This window comes from Siphateles boraxobius, unplaced genomic scaffold, assembly GCF_051911475.1.
Source record: "Siphateles boraxobius isolate OS27281-9 unplaced genomic scaffold, OSU_SipBor_1 70, whole genome shotgun sequence".
Classification (NCBI taxonomy): domain Eukaryota; kingdom Metazoa; phylum Chordata; class Actinopteri; order Cypriniformes; family Leuciscidae; genus Siphateles; species Siphateles boraxobius.
This window is the reverse complement of record NW_027509198.1, coordinates 251,966-270,089: the sequence shown is the minus strand read 5'-3', so window position 1 is coordinate 270,089 and position 18,124 is coordinate 251,966. Positions and strand designations below refer to the sequence as shown.

The 18,124-nt window shown below is 48.1% G+C and overlaps 1 protein-coding gene across 1 annotated transcript; it reads left to right on the top strand.

Annotated features, from left to right (window-relative positions):
* Window positions 1-8,008: 8,008 nt before the first annotated feature.
* On the top strand, window positions 8,009-10,333 carry LOC143724245 (putative RNA-directed DNA polymerase from transposon X-element). Its single transcript, XM_077217226.1, has one exon. It carries the CDS (start codon window positions 8,009-8,011, stop codon window positions 10,331-10,333), a length of 2,325 nt encoding a protein of 774 aa, XP_077073341.1.
* Window positions 10,334-18,124: the final 7,791 nt, after the last annotated feature.

The window sequence follows — 18,124 nt, the reverse complement described above, 5'->3', positions numbered from 1 at the left end:
GTGAGACCAATGCTCGCTGGACAGACAGAGAAACCAGAAAAAGAGGAAAATGAGTACTCAACCAGGAGATTTTCTCACACTGTGTCCGCTGTGAGACCAATGCTTGCTGGACGATTGAGAAAACGTAAGTGCTCTACCCGGAAAGTTCTCATTGTGTCCGCTGTGAGACCAATGCCCGCTGGACAGAAAGAGCAACCAGAAAGAGAGGAAAATGAGTAATCAACCGGGAGATTTTCTCACACTGCGTCGCTGGACGAAAGAGAAAACGTAAGTGCTCTACCATCAATGCCATGTTTTCCAGGCACCGTTTTCTTGTGTCCGGTAGAAGTTTGTCTCTGTATAGTTCATTTCGTTCTTTTAATCGACTTTTCAACATTGTTTTCAACACATTTTCGTGTAGTAAGTGGTGGTTTTAAGTCGAGCCCGATGTGGCTTCACAATATGGCGGCGCTTTCTTGTTTAAATCCCAGAATGCACTGCGCAGTCACGTCGGTTGCCACGCTCTATTGGGTGAGGTACTGAGGGTTATTGGTGACAGGTTTGTGTGATGGTGGAGTGTGTGCTGCTGGTGAGCAGGGAGGATTCTGGGAAATGTAGTGCTGAGGAGAGCATAGTGAATGGAGCTGGTGAACTGGTGACAATAGCATTGTTTGTTTGATTATTTTTTTAATTTTTCTATCTGAATGTATGGAGGAAGCAACATGAGTAAGCCTAGAAATACACTGTAAGAAAGTGTTAAAAGTTTTAACTCATTCACTGTGTTAATGATTTTAACACCGTAAATGTGTCAGGAACGTTAACAAAGATGTGTAAACGTGTTATTGTGCAGGAAAGCGTACTCGGTTACTAACGTAACCTCGGTTCTCTCTAGAAGAGGGAACGAGTACTGCGTAATATCTTATGCTAGGGGGAAAACCTTTTTTCCACGAGATATTGAAGCCAAAAATTATCCTTAATTTTGAATTAATGTAAAACGCGTTGCAGCAGCAATGCAGACAAAGGCGAGACGGCTTGCGTGCCTATTGGCATACCTGCGGCAACTGCAGCAGCCTATCGAGAGAGGCCCCATGTGACGTCAGATCCAATGGGGGCGCTTTGCGCCCACTGCGTCACATCCCGCCGAAACGGCCGTGGTCTGGGCCTATAAATATAGCTCGATGGCTGATACAACCTGGTTTTCATCGCTGAAGCGAACCAACGTGTTGCAGGCACGGCAAAGATACGCAGTACTCGTTCCCTCTTCTAGAGAGAACCGAGGTTACGTTAGTAACCGAGTACGTTCTCTTATGAGAGGTTCTCTCGTACTGCGTAATATCTTACGCTAGGGGAACACTATGCAAAACGCTGTGCGTGCTGGGATCCACACCAAAGACCCAGGGGCAGGTGCCCGGGGCACATATAGTGCTTAATCACCAGGGACTCACAGAGAGTCTGGAAGAGAGGCTAAAAGCATCATTCTCCACAAGTAGTATCCTGAAGGAGCTAATCACATTAACAGTGTTCCACACAGTCAGGGTGAAAATATATTCGGCCTGATCTGAGTAACAGTATGGGTCTTATTAAATGCCCCTGTAATTTCATCGATCAGCGAGCGATGCTCAATCGGTTCCAGTATTCTGTGCCGAAGCAACGGGGCAGACAGTACTTATTCTTAGACCGACAAAAGTTTAGCCTGTAAGGCGGGAACCTCTAGGTTATAAAACCTTATAAATGTAGACAGCGAGGCCCAGCCAGCTGCCATACATATATCCTGCAAGGTAATCCCGCTATACCATGCCCACGACGATGCCACACCTCTAGTGGAGTGCGCTCTGACACCCAAAGGACACTGCAGGCCCTTGGAAGTGTAAGCCAATGCAATGGCATCAACTATCCACCTGGATAGGCTCTGTTTCGAAGCGGCCAGCCCTTTGGCACGTCCGCTGACGAGCGGGACACGTAAGCTCTTAATGCCCTGACAGGGCAAGGGAAGCCCGCATCCTCTTCCTCGTTGTACGCAGTACGTGAGGCAGGGCAGACAGGGAGATAACCTGAGCCCTGAATGGTGTGTTGAGGGACTTAGGCAAGTATCCGTGCTTGGGTTTGAGTATGACTTTCGAGTCATTTGGCCCAAACTGCATACACGTCGCACTCACTGAGAGCTTTTGTAAGTCCCCTACACGCTTCACTGAAGCCAGAGCCACCAAAAATGCTGTCTTGAATGACAAATGTTTCATGTCTGACAGATGGATTGGCTCGAACGGGGCACCTTTCATGGCTTCCAACACCGTAGAAAGGTCCCACATGGGGACTGAAGGGGTCTGGGAGGGTTTAGCCTCTTGGCTCCTTTAAGGAAGCGGATGACCAGATCGTCCTTCCCCAGTGACAGGCCAGTGGCTGTTTTAGTAAACGCTGCTATGGCTGCCACATAGACCTTGAGCGTGGATGGGGTTCTGCCCTTATCCAGTAGCTCTTGAAGGAAGGAGAGTACTTCCGTAACTCCACAGTCTGGGGGTGAAAGGCCTTGAGCCTCGTACCAGCCAGAGAACACAGACCATTTCGAGGAGTAGAGTGGCCTAGTAGACGGCGCTCTAGCCTGCGTGATCGTGTTTAACACTCCTTTCGGGAGTTTAACGGGTACCCGTTGATGGCCCATACATGTAGGGACCACAGCTCCAGGCGAGGATGCCAAATTGAGCCCTTTGCCTGGGAGAGGAGGTTTTTCCTCAACGGTATCGGCCATGGGGCAGTGCTGGCCAGCTACATCAGAACTGGGAACCAGGCCTGCAGCAGGCCTGATTCGGTCCAGCACCTGAGGCAGTAGCGAGCCGGGGGGAAAAGCATAGAGCGGGCAGCGGGGCCAGACGTGGGCCAGTACATCTCTGCTCTTGGAGAAAAACTTCGGACAATGAGCGTTTTCTTGGGACGCGAACAGGTCTACCTGCACTCTGCCGAATGTCTCCCACATCAGCAGGACCGTCTGCGGGTGCAGAGACCATTCCCCTGCCGGAATATTGTTTCTGGACAGTCTGTCTGGTCCCAAATTGAGGTGACCAGGCACGTGTGCTGCTCTCAGTGAGAGCAGATTGTGCTGAGCCCAGATCAGGAGGCGTTCCGTCAGCCTGTGAAGGTTTCGGGACCTGACGCCACCCTGGCGATTTATATAGGCCACCACTGACATGTTGTCTGAACGGACCAGGACGTGGTGACCCTTTATCTGGGGACAAAAGCGCTTCAGCGCATTGTCCACTGCCATCATTTCCAGACAGTTTATGTGCTGGAGCTTCTCTCGTTCTGACCACTGGCCAAAGAACGGTCTGCCCTCGAGCAGTGCTCCCCATCCTGAGGTGGAGGCGTCCGTGGACACCACCTTTACACTCGAGGGAGTTCCCAGGTTTACACCCGACTGGTACCAGTCGGTTGCTTTCCACGGTTTCAAGGCTAGGACGCATTTCTGATCGACCTTGAGGCGAAACAGACCAGAGGCCCACGCCCGAGGTGGTACTCGTGCTTTTAGCCATAACTGCAGCGGGCGCATGCGAAGCAGACCCTGCTGGAGTACTGAGGATGCTGAGGCCATGAGACCCAGCACTTTCTGAAACCTTTTGAGCGGGACTATAGTGCCGCAGCGGAAGGATTTCACGGCACACTGAATGTTCAGTCTGCGCTCCGGCGACAGGCGCGTTGTCATGGACAGCGAGTCCAGCTCTGTGCCCAGAAAAGATATTCTCTGATTGGGACACAGCGAACTTTTCGCCCAATTGACTGTGAGACCTAGATTCTCGAGGTTTTCGAGTAATAAGGTCCTGTGTTCTATGAGCTCTGAGTGTGATCGAGCTGGAATCAGCCAATCGTCCAAGTAGTTCAATACTCGCATGCCCCGAAGTTTCAGGGGTGCAAGAGCCGCGTCCATGCACTTCGTAAATGTACGGGGTGCCAGGGACAGGCCGAACGGCAGGACTGTGTATTGATATGCCTGGCCCTCAAAGCGAATCTCAAGAATCGCCTGTGACGTGACGCTATTTGTATTTGAAAATATGCCTCTTTCAGATCTATTGACAGAAACCAGTCCCCTTGGCAAATCTGCGCAAGGATTTTCCTGGTCGTGAGCATTCTGAAATGGCGTTTCACAAGCACTTTGTTCAGCTGTCTCAGATCTAGAATGGGTCTGAGACCCCCGTCTTTTTTCAGTACCAGAAAATATCTGCTGTATAGACCCCTTCGCTCTGAGCTCGAGATAAAGGCTCTATGGCCCCTCAATAGTTTTGCTATCTTGGCTCGAAGTAGATGAGCTACTTCGCTTTTTACCGTAGTTTCAACACGCGCCATGTAACGGCGGGGGCGTTGCGCGAACTGCAGCGAATAGCCTCTTTCTATAGTGTTCAGCACCCATTCTGATACCCCGGGAAGTTTTGCCCACGCATTTGCATGAATGGCTAGGGGTAAAATGAGATCTGGGCTTTGGTCGCAACTGAGTGGCGGCCGCAGAGCCCCGGTGTGTTGTGAAGTGAACACTGTGCTTGCAGCATCTGAGGCGGGGAGCGTGCTTATCACAGCGGGCGGTCTGGCCGCGCTCGATTTCTCTATGGCAATTTACGACATGGAAATGAGCAGGGTGAGACCCTTGGGTTTTAACATGTCTGTGAGTGAATGTGGGCACGTGACAGCAGGCACATGCTGCGGAGCTAGAGCGCTTCGGGAGGAAGTGCTTCATAGCCTGCTACGTTTTCTGGGCCTCACCGAATCTGTCTGCGAGATCTTTGACGGTAGATCCGAATAGGCCTGTTGGGGAGACCGGAGCGTCGAGGAACACAGGGCGAAGTCTGTAGCGCTTCTCAGATCCGGCACGCTGATAGCTTCCGGCCCTTCCTCGTCCATTTTGCGGAGGAAGTCGGCTTGGAAGATCTGCAAGATGGCCATGGAATTCAGTGCCGATACAGCTTGCCCGGCGGCGGCGTAGGCGCGACCGTGCATAGCGGAGGTAGCGCGGCAAGCTTTTGAAGGCAGCGCTATCTTTGCTCGGCGTCCAGCTGAGGGCGGGCAAAGGTGGGCTGCTACAGCTGCTTCCACTGGGGGAAGAGAGAGATACCCTCTGTCTTTAGCATCATCCACTTCGGAGAATGCTGGGGAGACAGAGGTGCGCGCTCTGGCGGAGAGCGGGGCGCTCCAGGACTTTGCAACTTCTTCGTGAAGCTCAGGAAGAAAAGGTGCAGGCCTGGACGGCGGTGGAGCGCGGTCCTTCTTCAGGAAACATCCGTCCAATCTGTTGTGCGCAGGCTGTGCGGGCGCCTCCCACTCGAGGCTGAGGCTTGCCACGGCTTGTGAGAGCAGACGCATGAGTTCAGACTCGATGCTGGCCCGCTTTCCCGGCGACGCGCGGGCAGCAGGGGGGAGATCCACAGAGCTCGCCCATTCCTTGCTGTCCAGCGCCAGGATAAAGCAGCTGGCCTCCTCCACAGATACAGCTGCCTCGTCCTACATCGATGCCGGAACCGGCGGCAGACGGCGGTTGTTGTCCATCGGTGAGCGACTCAGGAGAAGCTGGCGAAGCTGGCGGGCGAACCGGCGAGCTTTCGCGGGCTGGAGAAGGCTCGGGAACTCGCTGTGTGCGGCGCTTTTTGCGGCGCGGCACTACAGCTGGTAAGGGTGCAGGCTCAGAGAAGGATGCCAGGCGAGTCCTTAGAGTCGCCATGGGCAGAAGCTCGCAATGATGGCAGCCGCCATCGGCGAGCGCGAGAGCTGCATGGTCTTCACCCAGGCAGGAAACGCAGATTACATGGCGGTCCCCGTCGCTGAGTGGGGCTCGGCACGAGCCACAGGAAGGCATCTTTAGAAAGATGCTAGCTCTTTTTGTGAGAGTGTGAATTGCAGCGGCGAACGCACACTCAGCAGAGTTTTAAAGGATATAGGCGCCGGAAAGCAGAGCAGGTACGGCGACTGAACGGGGCGAGGCCAGCAGCTTCAGATGCAGAGGGCTCGTCCCTCTGAAGGCTTTTTCTCGATGGCGCAGCTTCTCACTCTGGATCCAATGATGCGTGAGCTTCGTTGAAGAGATGAAAATCAGGTTGTATCAGCCATGGAGCTATATTTATAGGCCCAGACCATGCCTGTTTCGGCGGGATGTGACGCAGTGGACGCGAAGTGCCCCCATTGGATCTGACGTCACATGGGGCCTCTCTCGATAGGCTGCTGCAGTTGCCGCAGGGCAGCCAATAGGCACGCAAGCCGTCTCGCCTATGTCTGCATTGCTGCTGTAAAATTAAGAATAATTTTTGGCTTCAATATCTCGTGGAAAAGAGGTTTTCCCCCTAGCGTAAGATATTACGTAGTACGGGAGAACCTCTCGTAAGAGAACGCACCTAAAACCCTATAGAGAAAAAGTAAACCATTAAAATAAACCATTAATGAGTTCAAAACATTTATTGAGATGAATAAATAAATAAATAAATAAAATTTATATATAAAATAAATAAAATCATAAATAAATTTATGAAAAATGTATTCATAGAACTCAAACTGCAGGATATAATGATACTGTTTCAATCAGTAAAAAAAATATCCAGCATAGGACAGTTAAAAAAAAAAAATATATATATATATATATATATATATATATATATATATTTACACATATTAGGCAGAGAACAATTGGTACAGTTCGACCAAAACTATCTGAGTTTGACTCATGAACTGTGTCAGTTTTCCACTTATTCGGTCCCACATTCCAAAGAATGAAAAACAACAGGTTATGCATTTGTACATGTAACCCTCCTGCACAATTCCACTTTTTTCAGGATTTATCATATGCATGGGGAAATGAATTGGTGAAGGGTTACTAAGATTTAGAATTTGGATTTACACGCAACAATTAAACTTCAGACATGAAACTCTGACTAGAGTGCAAAGAGGCCTGGGTAGCTTACATATAGCTATACTGTGTCTTTTGTTTGTTTGTTCACTGTGAGCATAAAGCTCCCATGCACATAGAAATAGCCACTATAACCCTTGTTTGAAAATAAATAAATAAGATAATGTCAATCCAATCCCACACACTTAGATATCAGACCACAAAGAGTGAAGGTTATACTCAACATGTATTTTTATATGTTTTTTTCAGAACTAGGTGAGGAACCTTTCAAAATGTCCTCATGTTCAAAATGAAATGACAATAAACAATAACAATACCCCGGGGTTTTTCCTTTCTACTAAATGTCTCAGATTTTGTGGTACCACAACGTTGGCGCGCTTGTTGGAGCTCAGTTGGAAAAAATATTGTCTGTACTCACAGTTCCTCGGTGGCAGAAAGATTACAATGACCGTCCATCCAAACCGTTCTGTCCAGTGGTGAGATACACAATGGAGAAAACCCGTCCTGAAACTCTGTCCATTCGTGTGCAAAACACAGACGCCTCCGGCCTACACGCGATTCCCGAGCACATCTATTGCCGCAACATGGATGGCTGCATCTGACGCACACTAGCCAAAAGTTCACAAAATCGAATGAGCTTAATTATATATTGTCCGAAAATGTCAATTTCATTTTAGTTCACTATGTCCATACTCACTCAGAAACTCGGTGGCAAAAAGGGTTTCAGGCTATAGCGTCGCTGTTCACACATGGCTTGAGCGTCGCAATTCGCACATGGTTATGGCGTCACAGTCACACATGCTATACAGTAATTTCACTTCAGTAGGATCTCCGTTGCAGATTCAACAGCTCCAGAATAACTCTCACCCTCCCGTTTTAACATGGTTACACGTTTACACAACAAAAGAATGTGTATACCTACCCGAGCAATCTAACGGATGACCATGCCAAAGCGCAACAGATACCCGCCCCCCTCGGGGCCTGCACTCTCAATCGCCTCAATCAATATTGAAGGTTCTTCCAGACGCAAGGCAGAAATACTGGCAACAGTGGTCAGACGCTTCGACATTGTGTGCATGCAGGAAACCCACATCGGCCCTGCACAACACCGACCAGCCATCCCTGGAATGAAGCTGGTGGCCGAGATCCGACACAGGCAGTATGGGTCAGCTGTATTCAGCAGACCAAACCTTGCGATCGAAGAGGTCTACACCCACATCACCGAAAGGGCAAATGGAAACCATCACAGTTGCCCTCCCGAACGTCTCTGTCACATCAGTGTATAAACCCCCCCAAAGTCCCTTCCTCCACCCTGAACTGCCAGACAGATGCAAGAGGAAATACCACATCAGTATCGGGGACTTCAATGCCCATAGCACATGGTGGGGTTATGAAAAGAACAATCAAGACGGAGATGAAGTCGAAATCTGGCTCGAGTCGAAACATCTGACTCTGATCCAAGACGCGAAACTGCCAAAATCTTTTCACAGCGCCAGATGGAAACGAGGATATAAGCCAGATCTCGTGTGTGTGAGCAGTGAATTAACATCGAGAGTTGTGAAAGAGGTACTGGACCCTATCCCCCACACGCAACACCGGCCAATCACTATAACCATCCGATCTGTTCTCCAAGCAACAACCGTCCCCTTCGGCAGAAGGTTCAATCTGCGTAAGGCAGACTGGCTGTCATTCCAACGGGAGATTGAAAACTCCATCTCCAGCATTCCATCACACCCCAACAACTACAGCATGTTCATAGACCTGTTGAAAAGGTCAGCCAGGCGACATATACCAAGAGAATGCCAGACCGAGTACATCTCCGGGCTGTCGGAAACATCTAGTGACTTATTGAAAGCCTACCACGGGGCATACCATGAGGACCCCTTCTCCCCCACCACCATGGAACTCGGAGAGATCGTGCTGAATAAAGTCGGGGAAGATCGAAGGAAAGCCTGGAAGGAGCTGTTAGAAAACACCAACATGACCAACAACAGCAGGAAGGCATGGGCCACAATCCGCCGCCTCGGTGAAGACCATACCACTCCGCCCACACTCACAACAGTCACAGCAAACTCAGTTGCAGCACAGCTGGTGGCAAACGGTCGCAGCCAAAACCGGCGCAAACCCACAGGAGAATACCGCCGGACAGCGGTACCGGACCACCCACAACCAGCCAGAGCACTCACCAAGCCTTTCGATCCACAAGAACTTGAAGCTGCAATGAGCATGCTAAAACCTGGGAAAGCAGCAGGAATCGATGATGTACTGGCGGAAATGATACAGCACCTGGGACCTAAAGCAAAGACTTGGCTCTTAGAAATGCTGAACTCATGCATGGCAGAGAAAGTAATCCCACCGGTATGGAGAAAGGCCAAGACTGTTGCAATTCTCAAACCTGGAAAGGATCCATCATCTCCAAAGAGCTACAGACCAATTTCCCTCCTCTGCATCACCTACAAGCTCTACGAGAGGCTACTACTCCAACGCCTTATGCCACTTATAGACCCTAAGCTTACTAAAGATCAAGCTGGTTTCCGTCCTGGCCGCTCCTGCACTGGACAGCTACTGAACCTCACCCAACACATTGAGGACGGTTTTGAGTGCAAACTCATCACCGGAGCAGCTTTCATAGACCTCACTGCTGCCTACGATACTGTCCAGGACCGTACCATGATTAGGAAACTTTTTGACATGACTGGTGACCTCGACCTCTGTCAAATCATCAAAAGCATCCTTAACAACAGGCGCTTCTTTGTACAATTAAACGACAAGAAGAGCAAATGGAAAGCCCAAAAGAATGGCCTACCACAAGGCAGCGTACTGGCCCCCCTTCTCTTCAACATATACACTAATGACCAACCACTTCACCCACAATGCCGCCGTTTTATCTATGCGGACGACCTCTGCATCACCACCCAACAGGAGAACTTCCAGAAGATTGAGCCTGTCTTGGAAAGTGCCCTCCTAGAGATGACAACTTACTACAATAACAACCACCTGAAACCCAACCCATCAAAAACCCAACTATGCAGCTTCCATCTTAAAAATCGAGATGCGAAAAATGAACTGAGCATATCATGGGATGGATACAAACTCTCCAACCACCCTCACCCCGTGTACCTGGGAGTCACACTCGACAGGACACTATCTTTTAAAACTCATCTTCAGAACACTAAAGCCAAGATTAACACCCATAATAACATCCTGCGCAAACTGGTAAACTCAAAATGGGGCGCTGATCCACCAACCATCTCGGTAACTGCCCTAGCCCTGTGCTTCTCCACAGCTGAATACGCTTGCTCAAGCTGGAGCCGCTCCCACCATACCAAACTGATTGACACAGCTCTCAATGACACCTGCCGCATTATCACGGGGTGTATAAAGACAACGCCAGTCCCTTGCCTCTACGCCCTATCCGGCATTGCCCCCCCCCCACATCAGACGATCCATCATCGCCCAAGACGAGCGGAGAGCACAGGAGTCTGACACAAGGCACCCCCTGTACGGACACATAGCACCCCCACCCCGTCTGAAATCAAGAGCCAGTTTCCTACTGACAGTCCCACCTCTCCAGACAACCAAAGAAATTGCAAGGACCAACATTTGGAAAGATGAATGGAACCAGCTAAACCTTCGAGCCCTGGACTGGATGGAGAGAGGAATCACCCCGACTGAATGTCTCGCCAGCGGGCACGACCTCCCATGGCTAACCTGGAAGACCCTCAACAGATTACGAGTGGAACAGGGGAGGTGCAATGCACTTGTGAAAACATGGAACCACCAGACAGACGACACATGTAGCTGCGGTGCAGTACAGACAATGCCCCATCTACTGGAGTGTAAAAACGCCCCTCAGTGCAGCGCCCAGGACCTGGCTGAACCGACCACATCAGCTGTGATCTGCGCCAGATATTGGCAGAACGACATTTGAGATTGCAACGGACTCGAAGAAGAAGAAGACAACAAAAGAATACCCCACTGGTTCTTAACTCTAATGAACAATAATGTCTCACTCTTACAGACCTTGCAACTAGCTCGTAGCTATCTCTCTGTTTCTTTTCTCGTACTTTCGCCGTCTCGCTGTTTTTAGTCCCGCCCCCCCAACAATCCGGTAGGCTGTCAACTGCTCTCTGGATGGCTCTGATTGGATAACTATGGAAACTGACACCTGGCCATCCAATACGAAATAAAGTGACAGAGGGTTCAAAGGTTACTCACAAAAAAAAAGATATTTCAACATCTCACTATTTATAACTGAATTAACACATGTATTAATACGAAAATGTATTACACATACACACCAGGGCAATTGAACTGGCCTGTATTCCAGGATACTGTATTTGTTAACAGAACACAAATTAAACAATATAAATTTTAGCAGGGTGCTACATTCTCCCCCCACAAGAAAATGGTCATGCCCTCATGACATGTCTAACACTTTAAATCACCATCAAGAAAACCAATACATTTTCTTAAAAGATTGTATTAGGAAGATTATTAACATTCCCCTTAACTTATCCACTTGTACAAATAACTTTTATATCTCTTAATAGGAGATAGGACTGAAGAACCTTTCTTGTCATTCATCTCAACTACAGTAGCACTATGTGTACCAACTGCCACTGACGTTGGGGTCCCTAGAAAGTCATAAGTTAGTCTGGTTGGTGCTTTCTTTAGTCTCTGAGGTCGAGTTGTCTTGTCAGGGCTTTCTGTTACACAGTTTGGTCTCTCAGCTATTTCGTCTGACGTCTGTATTTCATTGTCACTTTCTCGTTCCACAATTTCTGCAGTCACATTTTGTATCAAATGGTCATTGTCCTTCACTGCAGCAGGTTCCTTGGCTGAAGTCTCATCTGTTTCAAAGTTACTTGTCAACACAGCCAGATCCAAATCCAGACTGAAAGGCTCAGAGTGATCAATGTTTTGAGGTTCTGGTTCTGGCAACTCTCGTGGTGCATAATAGTCATGCCATACATCCATTTCATCATCTTCGGAGTCAGGTGCTACCTCCATCTTATCTTGTTCAGTCGCTAGTAAGGAAGGAGTATCACAGCTCTCGGTTCTCTTTGTTTTGAGCCGTCTACTGGCTCTCCTTTGTTTCGGGGAGTCCTTGTTCATCTCAGGCCGCAGCTGCACTTCCTGTCCGATCGGCAGAATGTGATTGCGGTGCAGTATCTTTTCAGAGCCATGTCCACTCTCGGGCTTCAGCTTGAACACGGGCAAATCAGGCAGTTGACTCTCCACAATGTAAGGAGTATCTTTCCACCGATCAGCCAGCTTGTGCTTCCCTTGTAAGCCCAGGTTTCGGATCAAGACCCTGTCCCCGGAATCTAAGGGGCAGAAACGGACTCTCTGATCATAGCGTTGTTTGTTCCCCTTTTATTTTTCTTCTCCGCCATCCTCCCAGCCAATTGATAGGCAGCTTGAAGCTCACTTTTCATGTTTTTGACATACCTCAAGTAGGATTTTGTGGAGGTGCCATCACTTGAGACCCCGAATGTCACGTCTACTGGCAGCCTAGCTTCTCGTCCAAACATAAGAAAGTATGGAGAATATCCTGTTGCCTCATTCACTGTGCAATTGTACGCATGTACAAGATGGCTGAGGTGTTTACTCCATTTACTTTTGTCTGGTGTCTCCAAAGTTCCAAGCATGTCTAGAAGAGTTCTGTTAAAACGCTCAGGCTGTGGATCACCCTGAGGGTGATAGGGAGTGGTCCTGCATTTCTTGATGCCAAGCATGCTCAACAGTTCATGGATAAGGCGACTCTCGAAATCTCTGCCCTGATCTGAGTGCACCCTTCTTGGCAAACCATAGTGTACAAAGTACTGTTCCCACAGGACCTTAGCGACAGTCGATGCCTTTTGGTCTTTAGTGGCAAAAGCTTGGGCATATCTCGTATAATGGTCTGTAACTACGAGCACATTGCAGATATTTCTGGTGTCAGGCTCAATCGTCAGAAAATCCATACAGACGAGATCCATCGGTCCATCACTGTTAAGATGTGACAACTCAGCAACTCTTTTAGGCAGTGTCTTCCTCTGAAAACACCTGGGACAGCTCTTGCAGTACCGCTCAACATGAACTTTCATGCGAGGCCAGTAAAACCTCTCTCGTATCAGGCCGTATGTCTTGTCAACCCCCAAATGGCCCGATTGGTCATGCAACAACTGAAGCACAGTTGTTCTGGACTCTTGTGGGAGCAACAGCTGCTGCCGAGCTGGTTTGTTTGGTGGATGGCTCATTCTGTACAACACAGAGTCTTTGACAATTAGCTTCTCCCACTCTTTTAACAACAATGACACATCAGGATGTTTCTCTTTTCTTGCGTGGTTGGCACTTTTCTGAATGATATCACGCCACACTTCTCCAATACATGGGTCTTTCTGCTGAGAATTTGATAATTCTGCTGCGCTCAATTTGGGCAACTGCTGAGTGTTCAGAAAGGACAAGTTGCAATAGGCTCTGGGCACCGCACATTTAGATGAGCCCATGAGATCTACAGCTCTGCACCCGTGACAGTGAGGTACTATGACTTTGGACATGTGACAGACGGCTTGGACTGTGGTGGCAAGCAGTGTTTCCTTCTCATGTGAAACATTGTGATTGGTATGAGGACGGCGTGACAATGCATCCGCATCCACATTCTGTTTTCCAGGCCGATACTTCAGACCAAAATCATACGTGGACAATTCTGCCAACCATCGATGCCCTGTTGCGTCCAATTTAGCTGTAGTTAAAACATACGTTAATGGATTGTTGTCAGTTTGGACCTCAAACTTGACTCCATAGAGGTAATCATGCAATTTGTTGACAACAGCCCATTTCAACGCCAGAAACTCGAGCTTATGTGTGGGATAATTCTTTTCTGCTGCAGAGAGGCTTCTGCTGACAAAAGCAACTGGGGGTAAACCTTCTCCCTGATCCTGATAGAGGACACCTCCCAATCCTTCTCTGCTCGCATCAACATGCAGCACATATGACAGGTTTGGGTTGGCGATTGCCAGCACAGGCGCCTCTGTAAGACTTCTCTTCAGAGCCTCAAAAGCTTTCTCACAGTCTTTATCCCACCTGGCCCCAAAAGTCTCAGAAGGATGGTACCAATCTTTTGTGGCTGTGTCTGCTTGTGCTCTCCTTTGCTCTTTGATGTCCTTATTTTTCTTTACCCCTTTCCCCGTCTTGCAAGCCACCATGCAGCCCCGAAGCAGCTGGTTGAGTGGATAACAGACTCGGGAGAAATCCTTTACAAACCGTCTGTAATATCCACAGAAGCCTAGGAAGGAACGAAGAGCAGTAATGTTTTCTGGGCGTGGCCATGATTTCACCGCCTCAATCTTTGCAGGGTCTGTAGCAATGCCATTTCTAGACACAATGTGGCCAAGGTAAGTAACAGAGGGGCAGCAGAACTGACATTTATCCAACGATATCTTCAACCCTTCCGCCTTCAATCTGTTGAGGACTTTAAGAAGGCGCTGCTCATGTTCCTCCAATGTTCTTCCAAAGACGATTACATCATCCAGACACACCAGTACTTCCAGCAAGTTCATATTACCAACAGTCCTTTCCATAATTCGTTGAAATGTGGCCGGGGCCCCACAGATCCCCTGCGGCATCCGCTCAAACTGATAGAACCCTGCTGGGCAAGTGAAGGCTGTTTTCTCTTTATCAGCAGCAGCTAATGGGATCTGATAATAGCCGCTTCTGAGATCAAGCACACTGAACCACTGGCTACCACCCAGGCAGGACAAAGCATCTTCCACACGAGGGACTGTATACTGGTCCGTAATCGTTCTCCTGTTTAGCGTTCTATAGTCCACACACATTCGTATGGTGCCGTTTTTCTTGCGAACCACAACTATTGGGGAAGCATAGGGGCTTCTAGATTCTGAAATGATTCCGGCCTCTTTGAGATCATTCAGATGCTTCCTCACATCCTCCAAATCACCCGGTGGTAAACGTCTAGAACGTTCTCTGAAAGGTCTATCATCTGTCACCCGAATGCTGTGTTGTGTGCTCTTTGCACAACCCACATCAAACTCACTGCAGGAGAAAACCTCTTTTCTCTCCATCATCTTTTGACACAGTCGCTCCTTCCACTCAGGGGGCACAGGAGAGTCACCAAAGTTGAAAGAGGATGGGGACAATTTAGGTGTTGACAGCTTAGGGCCCTCCTTTTCACCAACTGTATTTATTACATCTACTGGGAATAGATGGGCAATTGGAATTCCACGTTTTAATGTCACATCATGACTGGAGACATTTCTCATGGTGACTGTCACGTTACGACAATGGACAGCAGTGGACTTTTCAACAACTGGCATGACCAACAGCTCTCCAGGAAAACAATCCACCTCTGGATGGTCTATAAGAACAGCTTGGCTAGGGAGACCTCCAAGAAACTTTGGAATACCAACCACTGTTGCAACGCCGCCAGGTGGCAGAGTGAAAGGCTTGTTTCGTGTGAACCAGACTGTTCCTCTTTTTGTCTCAGCCGTGTCATCAGAAGTTTCCTGAAACTTTTCATAAGCTTCTTTTATTACTGGATGAACAGACAGGGTGTTAAGAAAATGGTCTCCTCCATGTGTTTTGCATGAATGGAACAGTCTTCGAACTATAGAGGTGTTTGTGCCGACCACAATGGAAACATCCCCTTTCATGACCGGATCTGGACACACAAGCACAAGTGTTTCTACGGTCTCAGCTACTCCAACTACATCTCCAGTAAACTCAAGCTTCAAGCACATATAACCATTATATGGATATTCCTTTGCACTGAGGCCCCAAATCTCCAGACACTCGATAGGGGTCAAAGGCAGGTGCTTCAGATACTTTTCATAAAAGGAGTGATACAGTAGGGTAACTTGAGACCCGCTATCAAGTAAAGCTTTGGCATAAATGCCCTCAATTTGTACTGAGACAATAGAGCTAGGTCCAACTAAACCCTCTGGCAAGTTAGCCTTTTCTGGTAGCGTGTCACACCTTGTGGAACATATCTTCTCCGGAGCGTCAGGCCGTTCCTCTACTGAGCCCCTGGGAAGTTTCCTTTCGGCTGTTTTATTTTCAAGAGACGCTTGTTCACTTTTCTGAGATTCTCTGGGTTCTGACACTCCCGCTGGAAATGACCATCTTCACCACATCTGTAGCAAAAGACATCAGCACGATACTGAGGTTTGGGAGCCCTCTCCTTCACACGTGCATATGAGTTTCCAGTAGCTTTCTGGCTGGGGTTCTGGTCTACTTGCTGTGCCACACTTGCTGATGCAGTCACAGAGGCAGAAAGGAGGCGTGCAACATCAGTCTTGAGACCTTGAAACTCTTTCCTTAGACTCTCTATTGCAGGATCTTTCTCTGCTACGTCAGAGACTGGCGCAGGCTCTGGCAGTACATGTACAACTGAGGCTGTAGCACACTCTGCACGTCTACCGATAGATAAAGATGCACCCTTCTTCACAATCGGTCTTTCAAGGATCATCTCCTCTTCTTCTCTTACATCCCGAAGCAGATCAGTAAAGCTGGGAGGAGGCTTGAGTTTGTAAGTCAGTCTTATGCGAAGGGCAACAAGGTCATGAGGCAGGGAGCCTCTAGCAACTTGATCAATGCGCGCTCGGTTCATGTCAATCACGTCAATTCCACCTTTACGACGAACTGCATGCAATAGCTTGTCTAATCGGAGTAAGTAAGCTGATAATTTCTTTACTGATACTGATAATAAAACTGATACTTATTATGCTGCACTCTGGCAGGCTCTATCTGATATCAAAATTCAATGAAGTTGGACGCCGCAAAGTTTGTCGCAGACGAGCTGAACCGTGGCAGTTACACGAAAATGTTTTGAAGTACTTCGACAAGCCGCGCTGAAATAGTGAAACTGTTGTGCAAAGGGGCCATAGAACCGGCTGTAAAAGCCTGACTCGCTCAGAGAAGGAGGTACCGGTTCTATGGCCCCTTTGCATTCTGATATCCCTGGAATCGCTTCCCATGCTTTTACATGTACAGCTAGGGGCAGAATGGCCTCCGGGTTCCAATCGCCGCACTTCGTGGGCTCGGGAAACTGAACCGGACGTATGGGCGCGGCGCGCGCGCCCTCGGTGCTTGAATACGGTAACTCACTGACAGCAGTGGCTGGCTGTTTCATATGTGACGTCCCGATTGCTTTGAATGGGGAACGTTTTGTGAACAGGGAACAGACTTAATGGACTGGCAACAATCTCCATAGAACATGAACTGGCACAGAGAATCGAAATAGAGGATGCAGTTAAGACCTTTGCTGCGATGAAGGCCCGCCGTGCACGCTGAAACGTAAGTTAAGCTTCATTTGCTCTTTAGTCGTTATTAAAGATGCTGAACCTGCTGATGATATAATGTGCTTGCGGACATTTCATTTGTGTGTGTTTTACGCACATAAGAAAGTGATGTAAAGAGATTTGCAACAGTAATTTGAGGAGGTGAAATGTGATTATTTGGAAAATTCCTGTCATAACTGCTTAAAGAAAAATGCCAGTAGGCATTTGCCTCCTGCATAAACTTTAATATTGTTGAAATTTTGGGCACACGCACGTTGCACACTATTTGCGTTATACAGTATGTAGGCCTATGGCTTATTGGTCTTTGTGTGTTGTTGCTGGTTTTGCGTTATATGTATGGCATATTCTGCCGTGCAAAGGCAAAAGACCTTAACTTCAATTTTGGTCAAAATGAGTTATTGCCATATTTGGAACAATGGACATCAGTTTTATCATGTGGAAAAATATCTTGCGTCAATTTTGTTCTTTTCTGCTAAAAATAAGATGTTGTTTTTGCCATAACTTCCAAAAGCAGAGGGAAAGCAAAGGCAGAAGCCCTTAACATCAGTTAGAGTCTTTTAGCTTTGTTCCGCTGCACTCTAGAACGCTGCTATTAAGTTACAGTGGAGTTAAGGCACTCTGCCTTTGTATTACCCACCGTGTAATACATGTGTTTGCCGCGCTGAAGTTACGGTGTTATGCCTATATGTAATTGAAGCACTTTTTCCACACGCATTCACATAAATAAAGTGAAAATAAAATTGTTGCAGTGTTTATTTTCTATCTAGCATTAAGAATGTCCTATTCTCGCGGGAAAACTATGGTGGAGATGGCTTTGAAACGCAAACACCAAGATCAAGGTAAGGATGATATGGATACATGAAGAAAAAAAATTCTACTTCAGATATTGTGAAATTCAGCTAGGAGACTGGTAGCCTAGTTAGCTAGCTAGCGATGCAAACTTGGGCTAAACTAGGCTACTTGACACACAAAA